Raw genomic sequence first — 16,669 nt, 5'->3', positions numbered from 1 at the left:
CCTATGCTTTGGACTCATCAGATACTGCTTTATCCTCATTGCTTAATATGTTTCTTCTGAGGAAGTACTGAAGATAAGTAGGAACAGGAGTTTATGTTAGTTATACTTTTAAGGCTTTCGAGAGTGTGATCTCTCCACTTTGGCTGATGCCAACCTCTCAGCTGTTTCTAAATACTTGTTGGACCCCTATTCTACTCCTTTCTGTTGCCTGCCACATACTCAAAATCAATGAATATTTAAGTAAGAGTAACTTTATGATGTCAAGATTTGTTTTGCATGTATGTTAGTACCCACCAGATATCTAATATCTTCCAAAAACATCCTCTCTGTGGTATTTGTCTTGTCATTCTGCAGTTGTGTTTGCCAAACTCCATGCACAGTTCTCCAGGCTGTTATTCTTCATCTTCACCATCATCTCAACCTGGATCTAGGTCTGCTCAGTCTCTGTAAGAGGGAAAGAAAGTGTTTCCTGTGGATTCTGTTGCAGGAAGAGGAAGTTTTGCAAAACTCTGCTCTCTTCTTCTGCCCTTCATTTTCCCAGGGTCTGATAATTAGTCAACCAGATGATATTGTAACTCTGGGGCCAAAGTCATGCAGAGAACATTGAAAGAGAGTATATAAAGTTATATAACAGCCAGGGCAGAGATGTATGTATACTGTGTGTTTGTGTAATGACTTAATTTTTGTTGGTACAGTTTATCCAACATAAATTAAAGAACAAATAATATTGCACACCTAAACAGCATCGAAACATCCTCTGCTTTCAAGATTCTGTCTTTATTCATACTTTCTCCAGAGCTTCCTAGATTTTAAAATTAAAGAGACCTAAATGCAAGTTCTGTTTATTACTCTTTTTTCGTTCTTACTTACATTCGTAATGATGGGAGTAAGTTAAAATTTAAATTGTATTGACTTTATGCATAGAAAAAACCCAGAGAAGTCAATGGCAAACATACTGTTCATTGCAATGAAAATCACACGCAATTACCCTGAAGATATTTATATTCTCCACTTGTTGGAAATTTGCTGATTTTAGTACTTTGATAACTGTTTAAATGGAATACTGAGGTGAGAAAGTTGTAGCGTGCCAAAAGATGTGCTCAAAACGTGTATTTTTGTCTAAAACTTTATTATCATTGTTCACTTTGTGCCTGAAACATTCTCTGCTAACTCTGGTCAGGCTGTCCTATTATTTGCTGTCTAGAAAAGCAGTGAAGAGGTGCCTTCCTTTTCTTCTTGCAGTCTTCAGTCTCTCACAGGACATCTCCAACTCATTGTCTAGAAACAATGCAATTTTAACTAAGTCCCTGCACAAACTTTAATCAGCAGTGCACAGACAGCACTCTTGTGCCCACTAACTCTACCACAATGGTTACCTCTGCTAACAAATTTCTGTTTGCAGAACACAGCCAGAAGTTGTATTGCCTAACAATTCACAATCCAGGGCCATCAGTAATCATTTTGTGTTTCAGTGGTGCTCGCTGTCCCTGTACAAGACTGGGGTGTCAGGGCCTTCCTCACAGAACATTGACAGGGCTGTCAACTGCCCCTCCACCTGACAGCTCATACCCAGGCAGCTCTGGGGGACAATGGAAGTACCGTTGGCCCTGTTTTACAGAAAGGGTAGGGAAGTATAAAGACACCTGACTTAACAACAATAGAGCTGGAAATAGCAGAGATGGTGCCTGCTCCAGCCTTGAGCCTCAAGGACTTGATTAGGATTCTTATTCCTATCATTCCATCACAAGTGTGCAAGATTCATGTTATCCAGGCTACAATAAACTACAAGATGGAGCATCCTTCTCACTAATACCCATATGCTTTTTGGAAAGAGAATTTAGCTTTTGCATATCAAATAGTTTGTTAATCAATAAGCTCAAACATTTATGTTTTACTAAGGAACTTTAGTAAAAAAGTAATAATGGTAGTTCTGAGGCATACCCTTCTCCTTTCAACAGAGGAAGAACAGACACAGAAGAAGAAGTTGTTTTTTTTAATAAAATTTTACAATCCATAATACAAACAATAAGTTAAACACAGTAAAAATAATTAAATAAAGCTTGAGGTGCCAGCCCTCGTACAAATAATGCAAATTTATAAAACAATTCAAATATATAAAACAAAGAGAAGTTTAAAAATAAAACCAAGTATAAGTTGGGGGGGAGGGGTAATTTCCATCTAATATGAGTTAAATCATTGGAAATAAATTTCTGACTTTTGACACCTGCAGCATTCAATGAGTGCCAAGTCCTTAAATCTTTTCCTCATTACATATGTACATGTAGAGAGGTTACATAATCACATATTCCAAGGGACCTAGACACCTTCAGATGTGACATGGAAGTCTAGCAAGTTCCAATATGCCTCTTTACAGCCCAGTTCTTAAGTGGAACACATTAAGAATTTGTAATACTGACACAGCTACTACATTTTTTTCCCCCACTTTTTGATGCAAAGTCTGATCACTCTTTCATTACTGGTCTTAAGTGGTTAGGTTTGTAGCACTTGAGTCTTAGTATTATTCAGTAGTAAGAGGAGAGATTTTAGTCTCAGGTCGTGTAGAAAATAAATACTTAAGTTAAAACTGTACCAATATTTCCAGATCAAATGCTGGTTCATAAATGAAGTGGACAGATAACTTGTTATGCATAGTATCGTGCATGGGAATAGTCATTTAAATGTTAAATATTTTATCTTCCCACTGAGTGGTTTTCAGGTAATTCAGAGTAGTAAGATAATACATCAACCGTTTCTCTGCCTCATGCCTCAGGAACACTGATGTGAGTGGCAGACCACACAAGCATTTAAAATGAAAGCCTCTTATGACATTCAGGTCTTCATTGTCCTGGTGTCAGTACAGGCTGAATCTTGTCATTTCGCTCCAGCTGTAGAAAAAAGGTCACTTTGGTTCAGGAAGAAAATTACTCTTGGCAAGCACCCCATTCATCTTGGAGTCAATCCAGTTAAGGTATTGAGTAACTCTGGTGTAAACACCAGGCTTGTTTTTCTTTGCACAGCCATCTCCCCAGCTGACAATCCCATAAACCATCATCCTGCCATTGTGTTCACAGACCATGGGGCCACCGGAGTCTCCCTGACAATAGAAAGAGAACATGTTAGGCCGTTTTCTGCAGAGGGAGCCTTTGTAAACAGAGAGAATGTGGTTATTGCTGTACTAGAGTTAAATACTCTTGTAAACACCCTCAAGCTAAAGCTTTGATCTTTGACAACATTGCTTAGATGGGACAGAAGGTTTGGCATCTGTTGTGACTTGATAACTCCTTACCTATGGCTATGGAGACTGTTTTGGTTCCCCATACCAGGATACAGAGAGTATAGTTACATTGCAAACAACCCTTCATCCTAAGCTTATAATCACAGATATTAGGCTAACAATCTAAGGCCAAAGCCAGCATGCCCAATTCTTCACAGAATCAGTTGTCACCCTGTCCATAAGGTACTTTGGAGGTGTAACTGAGGACACTTGTTCTTTTTAGTGACTCCTATGGCCACTCTGCCCTTTAAGGGTACAGGAAACTAAATCTAGTTTTGAGGAACCTGGGGGAGCTCATTGTCCCCCTGTGATTTACCTCTTATCCCTTGCAAAGCTATAGTTAAAGTGCAAGCTGAGATTAGAAAAGTTGCTCTGATTCCTCTGATGCCCATCAGCCTTTGCTTGAATACACCCTAAATAAGACCTTGAGGAAAAAAATGGCTAAAGATAGTGTACTTCTTGCACTTCCAAAGGAAGGTGTGGAGGGGGGCAACACCTAACTCTGGGTTCCAACCTTATTGCATATATTTGGCCACACTACAGATCAACACCACTGGATATACAGAATTCCTGCTACATAAAGTGAGACTCTTGTGACTGGTAGAATTACAAGACATCACCAGCTTATCCATATACTGTATGTGCATTTAGAATTATTTCGAAGATAAACCAGGTTTACCTTGCATGCATCAGTCTGCCATGTGGGATCTCCAGCACAGACCATGTTGTCAGTAACTCTGATATTGTCATAGTATTCATATTTGCATTTTTTCTGTGATATTAAGTTCACAGTGGCTGACATCAGTCTTTGAGCATAGAAGATGTCATCTGCAAACAAAAGAATATTTCACTATTTTCACCATTCAAGACAAAAACTCCAAAAAACACCCCCACAAAACAAGAAAACCCCCATGTAACACCCTGTAAACACTTAAAATTAGCATAACCATTCCAGTTCTGCATTGAGGTTCTTATTTCCAGCTTATGCAGTATTAGTTTGTTTTACTGTTAATATATTAAGTTTCAGAGAGAAGAACAAGTATTCCAAGTGCAAAATATAAAGTTTCCTTTTCAGTGAGAAAGTTTGATGAGTTTTGAAGGATATTCTGCACAAATGCAATCCTTTGCTGATACTCTCACATGGCTGTAATTATTTTTCTATCCCTCACCACACATCAGGAATGAAAAAAGTTGTGCTTTACATCTTGGCTTACTCTGTGTGGTTGATAAGCATGAGAAGCATCAGATAAGGACATGCCATGAACAACTAGCAAAGATGCCAGCAAAGATCATCTTTGAGAGATGCACGTAGAATACATGGAATAGAAACTTCTTTTAATACTTCACAGATCATGGTGTGAAAAACATCAAGTTCCCACACTGTGGAAGTACACCTTTGGAAAGGAAAATCATTCACTTACAAAAATCTTGTTTTCCATAGCCAGCTATTTCACAAGGGGTATTGTCTTGTAAGTAAAGGTTCCTCTCTGGCAGGCAGACTGTTCTGACATATTTGGATTCTACTGCACACTGTCCAGAAGTTGTCCTTATCCTTATCAGAGCTACGAAACAAGTCAGAGAAGATACAGTTAGATTTGTAACGCAAGTTTTTTCCCCTCAAGTTCTCCGACGATAAGAGTATTGGTAGAGTTACTTGGAATAGTTGCAATTATATTTAATTTTGGTTACATATAGTTCCCCTTTTTGCTTTTGGAATGACAGTCATTATTTGCTAACAAAATTATTTTCCCAGCACTAAAATTGGCAAGTGTTCCAACTTGAACTTCCTTCCTGGAAGGACAGTGGCTGATAGCTCAGGGAAGAGAGTCTTCTGCAAGTGCATCTTTAGATGTTTTAACCTCAGCTTCCTGACTGCTACTTTAGAATCTAGAAGGGGTGATAGAGTTCTAAGTGTCAAGTGCAAGAGTGGCAAGTCTGTTCTGTGCAAGTCGCAAAAACCCATCTCTGACATTGTTGCTCTAGGAGTAGGCTTGTGAAATGCAGAGACTTATAAAAGTCAGGATTAATTCAGGATAACCTTCAGCTAACGTGGTGCCTGATATGGCATTCCCATACGACATGATGGCCTCTACCATGCCTGCATTTTTTCATCAATTACTATACACAGTGGGATCTCTGTAGACACAGAGTAAGACGATAGAAATGGAATACTGCCAAAAATTCTTATAGAAAAGCCACGTCTTGCACAGGTCCAGGGATAAAACAGGCTTATAGTTGACTATCTGACAGGTAATACATCTGATATGTGCCACAAACCAAACTTATACAAGTGGAAAAACCTGTGCTCAGCACAGGCCTAGTTTTCAGGCTGTTCCTGTTCCCTTTCTGTAGAAACACCTAGTTTCTGTTCCCTTTCGTCTCATCTCTGGTTCTTCTTTTAGAAGATGTGTGCCACAATTACGTAGCCTTCACCTGTGCTAAAAGTTTAAGGCTCTTTAAGATGACACTTACCGATATCATTCTCATTGCCACCTGTGTCATCTGTAAAATCAGGATGAGAGATGATGTCATCAACCATGAATACTTGTTCCTTATCATCAGTGACATTCAGTATGGACTTCCCAAGAAAGACTTTATAGATGGATTTCTTTATCTGTCTTCTTGACCTGAGAGAGTAAAGAGATTGCTGAAGAGTACTGATTTCTGAGAGTGAGGTCAACAGTTCAGATCCACTCCTGCTTCTGTTTCAATTTTACTTTGATGTTAAGAAAAAACAAAAATTTAGTCAGCTTTGAAAGTTGATCCAATACTCTAAAGGAAAGCATTCTGATTTTCCATTTGAAGGGATTAATTTAGATGTTCAGACATTTTGAAATGCACACCTATCTAGTTGCTACTAATGCGAGGTGTTAGCATTAAGAATCCTCTGCAGAATGCCAAAAGGATCAGCTTCCCACAGGAAAACCAACGAAAAATACCGGTAGATGTATTGTTCATACAGGTCATAACCATCAGTACCATTACTACGTGTTGGGAACAGCTAAGGTAAAAATGAAACCCTGGCTCCAGTATAGGGTAAATTGTTGAAAGTCGCATCATCCACCAAACAGCTCACATCTTGCTAGCTCATTCTGCTGGATGTGGACTCCCAGAGGCTTAATGTTTCTGCCTGCTCTTTTTGTTTTGTTCGATCAGCAGGACGTTCTTACTGTGGTACATTTTGAGGGGTTGCTCAGCGAGCATCGCACAAAGAAATCAGTTGGAAATCAGAAGCACAGGGGACTGTAAACTTACGGAGTGTGGAAGCAGTGTGCTGCTGTCAGCACCCAGCAGGGGTCGATGAGGCTGCCACCACACAGGAAGTGGTCCGTGCCCCTTATGTTCTGGAAGATACCAGCTACCCAAGGCTGAGACTCAACCTCTGCCTGCCTTCCACCAACGATCTTGAAGTTCTTGCTCATGCTCCTTTGACCACATGAAGGCCCTGTGAAAGGACAAATTTGGTTCAGATGTTCTTACAAATAAAACACCAACCTTGTGCTATTAAAAATAAAAAGAATTTAAAAAACAAACAAACAAACAAAAAAACAAAATACAAACAAAAAACCCCCCAGTTGTCTTGAAACTAATGTTACTTACCACATTTCTCTATGTTACAGGGTATTTCTTGAATGGCACGTCCCTTTTTGGTGTAACACCAGGGCTGGTTCCTTCCATTTGGGTTTCTAAAAGAAAAAGAAAGTGTTCTTTTCATAAAAACAGTTTCAAAAAATAATAATATCTTAAGTGTCCTGAGAAAAACAAGTGTTTTGTTGCAAGATACACCAGAGAAAATAATTAGCAAGTATTACTCTTATATGCTGTGAATTTTGCAGTACAGTCAGCTTCAGTGAAGAACTCTACAGACACTTCAGAGAGTCACATTCCAAATATTTTTAGTCAAAAATCATCTCTGTAATACTGTTATTTTTAAAAAACATGTTCCTCACTGAGCACCTCTAGGGCTGTGACAATAGAAATCATCCCATGAGAGTGATGCTTTTCATACCTGCAGTAGCTGTGTTTGCCCAATCCAAGCTGCAAAGCATTCTCCAGGTAAGCATTGTAAAGACCCCTCCTGAACAGTGAGGGTGAGTTCCATGGCAGACATTCATCTTCTGTTGCCATCCCTCTGTAGTCCTCCCCATTTTGAGTATAGCAGATGCTGTCAGTGTCTGAGAAGAGAAATATTTTATTAACAGTATGTTTTTGTTTATAACTGTTCTGTGACAGACATGGCTAGTCTTTTAACAAGGAAAAAGTTCTTACAATACAATAAAAAACAGATGATGCAAAATCTAGACTGATTATATATTTTTATTACAGTTTTCCTGTATGAATTTGAGCATTGAGTATCTCATTTTAAAGCATGGATATTAATTCTATATTAGTTTCAGTGAATTTCACAATACAATCAGTTCTGCTTCTGAAGACTCACAAACAAGTTCACTTTTTTTCAGCACAAACTAAAAAGAAAGGTTGAGGTAAGCAACCTTATTGAAGAGGCAGACAAAAAAAAGACCCTGACTAAATGTTGCACCAACATTTAGTTGTTTCTCCTCACTTATTCTGCTAGCGTAAAGGGCTAAACACTATCCAGCCCCATTTATGGGTAATACTTTCACTTGGCATTTCATTTTAATTATTTGACTATCCTTTTAGACATTTTCAATCAATTTAGCTGGCATTAAGGAAGATAGATACTCTACCTAGTTCACAGTGAATCCCAGTGTATCCGTCTGGGCATATGCAACGACTAATTCCACTGAAGAGGTAATAGTTAATGCAAGTTCCTCCATTCAAACAAGAGCATTCTGTAAGTAAAAGACATTGCTAATTATAGGCAAAACATCTGAATGATGAGGTGAAATATAATTGCAAACTAGTTTTAGGTATTTAAGTGTCATTAAGAGCCTTCCTTCTCGTATGAAAATGTAATTGCAGGATAATAAGGTTTTAGGTTTAAGTAAAATAGGCAGATACTTACCCTTGTGATCTGATCTGCGTTTATATAGCAGGTTGTAGTACTTCCAGCTATAACCCTAAGGGAAAAGAAAAAGAGGATTTTAAGGAAGCAGTTTATTTTATGTGGTTTGATTACCTTTTACAGCACCAAGCTCTGTTCCCTACTGCATACCTTCAACAGTTTAGGTTTTTTGCATGTAGTTACCAGCTGAACCTGCTCTGTGGAATTTGGATATGAATGAAGAGTAGGAACTGTATTTGAGCAAAGCAGTATGGGGAAGGAAAAAAAAATTCCATATCATGCAAAAAAACGCTCAGAAAAGCCCCTCCGAGCCGGTCCACTGCATCAGGGAAACATTGCAATCATTTACGCTGTAAGAACCCAGGCAGCATTTAATGGTCAGTGTCCCTAGAACAAGGAAGGAATCTTCTCTCCCTGCAGCAAAGATATAACATTCACCAGCTGCTTCTGTCATTTTAGTGACCTTGGTGCTTCACATTTGGGCCACAGAATAAAAGTCAGTAAATCTATACAGCAATAGATACTTGCTGTCCTTCAAGGCCCTGCCTCTTCTTTGCAGTCTGGATATTTCTCTCTCTCTGAAATTAAATTAGATTAGGCTTTTACTATATTTCTTCCAGAGGTCAAGTGGGCTTGCTTGAGCTAAGTAATGGTAACAATATAGTTCCATAATGTTGGTAAACAGGCACCAACTGTCATGGAAGTTGATAGTCAAAAACACTCAAATTAGTGTCTATTGCTCCTTTTTAGCACTTGAAAGTGTGATCACTTTCAAGTAGGGGAGGGGAAAATTTAGTTAAGGCCCAATATCCACCTCCAGACCAGCAAGATCTTGGTGCTCAATGTCCAGATCTAAATTGCTTTCAGAGAAAAATAGAAAAGCTACATTTCTGGATTATTAAATGTCTTTACAATTTGAATGCTAGCAGATGTCTTAAAGTGGAATAGAATTGGGAGAAAAAACAAAGGGGCTCAAAAGAGATCTTTGAGGTATATGCATTACAGGTATATTTGTACATGCAAAGGCAGCAAAGCAGAATTCAAGGCAAAAGCCTGCTACAGTGTCCAAAGCAGAAAGTATAATCGAACCCAGAAGTGGTTCCAAGCAAACCAACCCCCCCTTTTGTTTCAAAACTTACAGAATCCAGTCCTGTGACAAAGGCTACTGTGAGAAAGATGAGTAACTTCATGTCGTTAACTTCTCACTTCGTGCCTCTTCTATCTGTATTCTTTGATTCTGAAAATAAAAGAGGAACTTAGTGTTATGCTATAGCTTGCAGTGTCAGCTTTCTTGCTTCTGTTGTTCTCGGTTTCAGAATAAGTCACAACACAGTTGATGAAGACTTAAGCATTAACTTGCTGTGGAATATCTGCCTATTATTTCCACATATTAAATTGGAGATTATTGTTTGAAGCTTTTTTCTTGTACACTCAGCAATACAACCGATTTAAAAAAAAAAATTAAATTAAGCAGGGAAAGGGAAACTAGAAAAATCAATTATTATCAGTTACTGCAGTGTGGACTGAAAGTTGGAAGTTGGCAGATTCATTTTGCTGCTGTCCAGCTGTTTGTACCTATTTAATTAGTCACTACTACCTTACAACAAAAGCACTGAACATCCAACTTCAGGGAATGAACAGGAAAGCTCTTTTCAGTACCTCTGTAGTTACCTGCTGCATCTTGTTGATGCTCTGCACTTACGTAAGCCTGGCCACCTCACTGAGTGCCTCTGACCACTGCAAACTCTTGAAAGTCTGCTTGTGATGTTACCTCACTTATTTACAGTATTAGAGGCTTACAACACGTTCTGTCTTGATTTCTTATATGCAGCTGGCTCTTGTAGCCAAGCATGTATAGCCATCTCATCAAGAGGGACTGGTAAATAATTACCTTGTAACAACAATAGGGGTGTACAGTAAAGTAGCAATATATCTTTTTCTCTTTTTTGAATTGCAATGCAAGTCATGGGATGATTTTTTTGAAGAAAAGCATCCTCAGTTCTAGAAAACTGAAACTTGATGTTTAAAAGATTCATTGGGAATCTTAGTTATATTTACCTTAGCAAGCACTGCAATAGAAGAGGATGTACAGAAATAAGTTGGTGCTGAAGATTTGCTCCACACTATACCTCCTTCAGAGATTTCTACATTGGACTAATTCTATTTGATCCTGCGGACTGAGTGCCTGCTAATTATGTAGATTGTACCTTCCAGTTTGTTTTTACTGGGGAGAAATGGAGTGCAAATACTCTAAAGGTCATTAGTGCACACACTAAAGTTCACACATTCTGTGGTGTGAACCAAAACATGGGGAAGAGAGCTCACTGGATTCATTTGGAAAATAAACATTATGAAAATCAAAGTGCTAATGTAGGCACACCCTTTGCTTGTAAGCAGGTTTCATAATGCAAGAAGCTAAATCATGCCTCAGGTACTTGGCTGTGCATGCTTTCCAGATTCAGATGTGATTTCAGCAGATATAGTTTCCCTTAAACATAATTAAGATTATTATTTTTAGCATTTCTGGCAGCAAGTAACTTACCATTTGTTACCATAATCAGTTTCTAAGGCCCAACGTTCACATCACAAATAGCAGTACTGCTGATTCCTCGTCAAAATTCTGACATACTGCAGCTGGTAGAACTGACCTTCCCCGCTGCTGCAATACGGCATCACAGCAGGTATTTTTCTTTTAAAACTTCATCTAAACAGCAGCTTCATTCCGTTCGATTTATACCCGGTATTTTCTGCCCTTAGATGACAAGGGGGTTTTAAAAGCACAGCACTTACCGGCGGCGAGGCGCGGGGAGCGGCGGTGCGGATGGCGGAGCTGCAGCAGCGGCTGTCGGGGTGCAGCGCGGAGCGGGCGCTATAAAGGGCCGGGCACGGCCGGGCCCGCCCCCGCCACGGCCCCGCTCTGGGGCGGGTCCGCACCGCCCCAGCTCCCGGGAGTAAGCTATTGCCGCGGTCTTTAGGTCTCTGCAGACAAAACCTGCGGGAGTGACTCAAGGGGGGAATTTTTAATACTGCCCCTCAGTTTCGGGGAAAGGGGGTACGGCCAGGGAGGGCAGCTTTGTTCAGAGCAAGATTTCTGGAAGGAGCTCCTTGGCTTCCCCGCAGCGGACAGCAGTTCCTTAGAGGCATTTATAAAACCGAAAGAGAAATGTGAGAGCTATTAGAAGAACATGCCCGGAGACACGACATAGAATGATAACGTTTATGTATACATACATTAGTGATAAACACAGAATGTCAACAAGCATGTCTAGAGATACAAGCAAGTGTGGTGTGTTTTATTCATATGGTGCTACCCATAATGAGAGAAGCACAGGTGATTTATTAATTAATAGAGGATTAATTTCTTTCAAGTGTGGGTTAAATACAGTCCACTGGGAGGGAGTATTGGGCCGGAATGCATGCTTGAAGCACTGGGTGTGTTTTCAGAGAGTTGTCTCCAGCAGAAACGCAGAACAATGGGACAAGCAGGGAACATTCTTCATGCCAGCTGCAATCTATTAGACACGGGGCTCACAGCAGGTGCTAAACTAATCTTCTCCAAAGTTGTTTACAGCTGCCTTGCCCCTGAACAATCTTCTGCTTGTGAGAAATTGGTCACCGTTTTCTTATAACTTTTGTCTTCCGAAGAAGTACTCAAAGCATGTTCATTTCATAAGACGAGGATGGAGATACAAACTGACAGATGTCTGTCTAAGGATGCAGACCCAGCAAAAAGGATAGTCTTTCCTGGCCCAGTCAAATGTGATTTTTTCACATTATACTGTGATGTTAGAGCAATGAAGTGAATAGCAGCAAACCAATACACAATATTTGTGGGTATATTCATCGAGTTTAGCTTCAGGTAGTTCAGGTGACTAAGCTGAGGTAGGTCTCCATAGGCTTTGTAGCTGATGAAGTGCAGTTTCTTCAGAGGTCAGGTCAGAGCAGGAGTTGAACTTCCCTCAAGAAAAATGTTTTCATAATTGGACAATTCAGGGCTTAGGGAGACCACTGTTCTGTGTTTGACATGTAAAAACTGGTATGAGGATGGCTCAGCTTTCTTCTTCCCTTCCCACCTTCTGTTTGGGTCAAGTCTGGGGTATAACCATGCCTTTATTTAGGTAGTCTGCTTACATTCTCTATTTCTTTCTGTTCAGATCTTCAGGCTCACATCAGAACAAAGCTCATGTTTGCTGAAAGCACACTGAGTTCACTGAATGGCAGGAACTGAGTTAAGAGAAACAGCTGAAGCTGGAAGTCCAAAAGTGAACATAGGTAAGGAACAAGCCTTTCTGAATTTCAGGAGAGCAATTCTTCTTTCATTCTGTGGTGGCTTAATATATCAACATCACAAGCAATTAGATCCTCTAAGAAACAGGACAGAAAATATGAAGGTGGAATCCCCATGGCACTCTGTTCACTTCAGGAGTGGTTATCGAGTAAACTTATCCTAGGGAATCAATTCCAGAGAGGGAGGGATAATCCAGATTTTAAAAGTGATCTGTAACCTTTTCTTAATTATTTTTAGTACACCAACACTACACATAATAAGTGAAGAAATGAGACATGGTTTGATTCAGCAGGAAAAGCAGGGAAAGGACAAGATGCAGGAAGAGGAGGGCTCCCCAGGCCTGGACAGCACCTCTCATTTCTCCTCCTTGCTCCCAAGGAAGAGCTGCTAGGCCTTGTTTCCTTCCTAAAGCTCTCCTTCTAGAAGAAAAGTCAGCTCTAGAGCAACCAGCTTTCCTCTTTCACATTTGTTGTTGCCTGAGAAGTGCTGTAGAAGTGTGAGCAGTTATCCTCCCACTGAACCTTTGACCAAGCCATGTAGGTGTCCCCTGTTCCTCATTTTTCCCCTAAAACCTGAAAGTTCATACTTGTTTCCCAGGACCAACAACCAAAAACTTTTGTTGTCTTCACTCTGATACAAGGTGCAGCAAGATTCAAACCTCCCTTTTTCTACCATTTTTCACGTATTTAAGTTTCACTAAAATACTGTATTACTTAAATATATCCAGAAGGTCACCGGGAGAAGTGACTTGGGCTGTGGTGTCACTTTGTTTCAATCAGACTGGTGACAGTTACTGATCAGAAATTCTCTCATGTTTGTAGTGCCACTTTAATGCCATCAAATTCCTTTGGTCTGAATATTTGCACCTGGCTAGGTGAATGAATTATAGTTGAATGACTGAACTGAAACTGTGGTTTAGTAGAGAGATATCCAAGCTGGCTGTGAATGAGTTTGTTTTGCTATTCCAAATAATCTCATAGCAAACAAGGCTGCATGATCTCTGTGAGCATTAAGTGACTCTTAGGGAAGCAGAAATGCATTAAATGATTTCCAGTGCTTAAGTTCACTGAGCTGGCTGATGGCTAGCACAAGATCTAAAATGAGGTTTCAGCTGAAAGAAACCCTTGGACCCTTGTTATGTACCCTGTCTTAAGGCAGAGACCTTGGAAAATCTGTAGCTTGGTATTTCTGCCATGACCTCCATCTGACCTCAAATGTGGACCTGCCTGCACAGATAGGAAATGCTCAGGCACAGGGAGTGGCAGGGATGAAACTGGACTGGTTCTGCTACCAAGGGACTTTTGGTAGCTTCAGGGTCAACATTTGTTCACTACTGCATGTCTCAAGGGTTTGTTTAGAAGGGCCCTGTTACAAGCCATGTTATTTCTCCAGAATAGGATTGTGATAGGACAGAGGAAAATCAGGTCTTTATAACTCAAAATCAAAGGTATTTTTTGAAGAACAGTGAATAAAATGAAATGCCTACTGCAAGACTCTCAGTGGAACTTACTTGCCCAGTAGATACTGATTAACGACTGGCCATGCGTGTTAAGTGAGAAACTCTTTTACAGACTCATGAACAAGTTTTGTATTTTGAGAGGCACTTTTTGCTTTCCACTGTTTATTTCCTTTTCCTTATAGGAAGTGCCTGTGGTTTCATCCCTTTGGTCTCTTACCAGAATTTGGCAGAGGGGTAGGCAGGAAGGAAGGGGAAAAGACTTGTGAAGAAAAAAGGTGGTCCAGGAAGTGGTACAGATGACCTTGTAGAAGACCCTTTAGCTGCTCAGTAGGAATACAGCATCTAAATGGGAAAGTATTATTCACAAAACCTCAAGTGTATTGTTTAGTCAGGGCTGTTAACAATAGGGCTTTTTGTATTTCTCTTTTCTGCACCTGGATTATAGCACAGAGTAAAGAAAATGTATACATCTATTGTGAGCTGCCCACGTGATTGCAGTCTGTGAACCCCCTGCAGTCAGATAGCACTTCTCTAAAACAGAGGTCAGATGCAGTGGATCCAACCCTGCAGAGCAAGTAGGATCAGACCCACAGTCAGGCAGTTCTTGGGTTACTGTGATTCTTCGTTTTGGTTTTCAGTTCCCAAAATGTGCTGATTCTTTTAATTTATAGTTGAAGTAACTTGAATGTTTCAGACTAACCAGCCAGCCTGAGCTAGCAAATTTAAAAAAGATAACATTCCATTCCAACTAGATGATGACACTGACCCTCTTAAAGAAATACAGGGGTTTTATCACATTGTGGTGCACTGAAAGAGATTGTGAGGTTTGCATTGTTCTGCAGAAGTTGCTCTGGGGTGGAGGTATTATTAGTTACAATGTTCATTTTATCGTAACAGCTGATGATAAAATATTAAAACTGAAGAGAAATACCATCCGCCACACATTGAGACTGGTGGTCCATCAGTAAACCCCAAAAGACTAGAACTCACAGAGAGTTAAATAATGCTATAAATATTAGTAGCAAGAGCTGCTACAGAAGTGCTGTTCTCTAAGGAAAAATATCCCTTACTGTGGTACCCTGATACTCCATATTGATTTTCTCAGTCACAGACGTTCATTAGCCTAATAAGAATTTCCACATGCTTAAAATTGCATTCTTGAAAACCTACCCTAAATCTGAGATCGTGGCTCTGTGAGCAGGCACTTGTGCAAGCTCCTGCTAAAAGTAATGGGTCACAGTGCAGGGGCACTGTTCACAGCACTTGCAGAGTCTGAGCTCAGGTATACCTGAGGCTTTATATTGCCTTAAGTCTGGTGGTTGTTCTAGCTTGTATCATGTTCTGGTTTGTATCAAGTATAAGTAGCATCACAATTAGTCCTTTGACTAGTAGAATGTCTGTTTTGCCAACATGGCTTACCATGAAATAGAATAATCATTTGCAAGTCCTCTCTACTCGTGGTACATCAAGAATGAAGAAGTCTAAATTTACATATGAGCAGTTATGTGTGCTTAAGCCTCTGTCATCTCACATTAAAGATGGGTTAAGCCACACATTCAGTATTTGGTTAGTGATTAACAACACAAAAGCTAAGAAAACACCTAGAAGTCATGCCAAAAGATTGACATGACTTGTCATGTCCGTAATGATAATAGCTTCTTGTTGTTTGGGCTTTTTTAAGTAGCCCCAGCTGGGTTTAGAATTAAAAAGAATATTTACAACTGCTCTGTGTTTTGGAATGCAGCTTCAAAATCAAACTGTATTGGGTTACAGTTAATTTTGGATCATAGCAGAAAGATTTTAAGGCAGTCAGAAAATGTGTTACAAGATTGAGGAAAATTTTCCAGTATAAAGTTGTTTTAGATTATTCTATCCTCATCTTGGAAAACATGGGTACTTTTACAGTAAAACATTTTGTATTCTCTCTCTGATGTTGGCCAAGTTACATTTTTTAATCAGTTTACTTCTAGCTCTCGGGATGATAACAGGAATGACCGAATAAACCCTTAGATTTTGAAATGTAAACAGAAAGATTTCAAATGTTACATTATCACCATTCGTAAAGTTAAAAATATAAAGCTCACTCTTTAATCTTATTCTCTCAAATTACAGTTTGTATGAGTCCCAGGAATTTCCAGAGTAGCTGATTTTAAGTTGGATGTGATTCATAAAAATTCTTCTACTTTAATGACTCTTGATTACTTGTCAGTTGTTTGTGGTTGGAATCTGAAGCAAATGGTGATCTCATTTCCTTTAGGTATTCAGCTGCTCAGGTTTCTTTATTTAAAATTTTGTTCCTTTTCCTTGCCGCTTACTGCTTTTCCTCTTATCTGTGTTATCTCTGCGGGTAGAAGTAGCAGAACATTGTCTCTCGAGAGCCACTGCACTCCCTCGGATGCTTGTTGGCACCGCTTGTTGCTTTGTAGGCAGCAGGAGCAGCCGGTGTTTATCTCTGAACTAAGCCAGTGTCACCTCGAGTGCCTGTGAAATCCCCGGTCACCGGGCCCATTCCGTTCCTGCACAGAGAGCAGCTACTTGACAAGTGTTCTTTTTTCGTATACAGTGATTGTTGTTTCAGTGAGCTGTCCGGATATGGATATTTTTTTGAACAGCAATGATCACATCTGAGGATTTCTTCATCAGCTTGATGTGCACCTGCTT

The 16,669-nt window shown here is 39.8% G+C and overlaps 1 protein-coding gene across 1 annotated transcript; it reads right to left on the bottom strand.

The window, feature by feature from the left end:
• Nucleotides 1–1,975: 1,975 nt before the first annotated feature.
• PLAU (plasminogen activator, urokinase) lies at nucleotides 1,976–11,105 on the bottom strand. The gene is made up of 11 exons (XM_027885168.1): nucleotides 11,052–11,105; nucleotides 9,401–9,498; nucleotides 8,262–8,316; nucleotides 7,984–8,088; nucleotides 7,284–7,449; nucleotides 6,875–6,960; nucleotides 6,530–6,719; nucleotides 5,747–5,901; nucleotides 4,696–4,836; nucleotides 3,954–4,102; nucleotides 1,976–3,094 (listed from the first exon to the last, which is right to left on the bottom strand). The coding sequence occupies exons 2-11, from the start codon at nucleotides 9,449–9,451 to the stop codon at nucleotides 2,900–2,902; spliced, it is 1,293 nt and encodes a 430-aa protein (XP_027740969.1). The 5' UTR covers nucleotides 9,452–9,498; nucleotides 11,052–11,105; the 3' UTR covers nucleotides 1,976–2,899.
• Between the last annotated feature and the right edge of the window lie 5,564 nt (nucleotides 11,106–16,669).

The sequence above is a fragment of the Empidonax traillii genome, unplaced genomic scaffold, assembly GCF_003031625.1.
Source record: "Empidonax traillii isolate 1590-97213 ecotype Southwest subspecies unplaced genomic scaffold, ASM303162v1 scaffold162:size863265, whole genome shotgun sequence".
Lineage (NCBI taxonomy): Eukaryota > Metazoa > Chordata > Aves > Passeriformes > Tyrannidae > Empidonax > Empidonax traillii.
Note: the sequence above shows the minus strand (reverse complement) of the source record. Positions and strands in the feature narration are given on the sequence as shown.

Excerpts from the sequence above, each read along its gene's own strand:
- PLAU (XM_027885168.1), bottom strand. The coding sequence starts at position 9,451 with ATGAAGTTACTCATCTTTCTCACAGTAGCCTTTGTCACAGGACTGGAT. Across the intron at positions 6,961-7,283 it reads GGCAAACACAGCTACTGCAG|AAACCCAAATGGAAGGAACC; the intron begins GTATGAAAAGCA and ends TTTTTCTTTTAG. Across the intron at positions 3,095-3,953 it reads GGCAGACTGATGCATGCAAG|GGAGACTCCGGTGGCCCCAT; the intron begins GTAAACCTGGTT and ends TTCTATTGTCAG.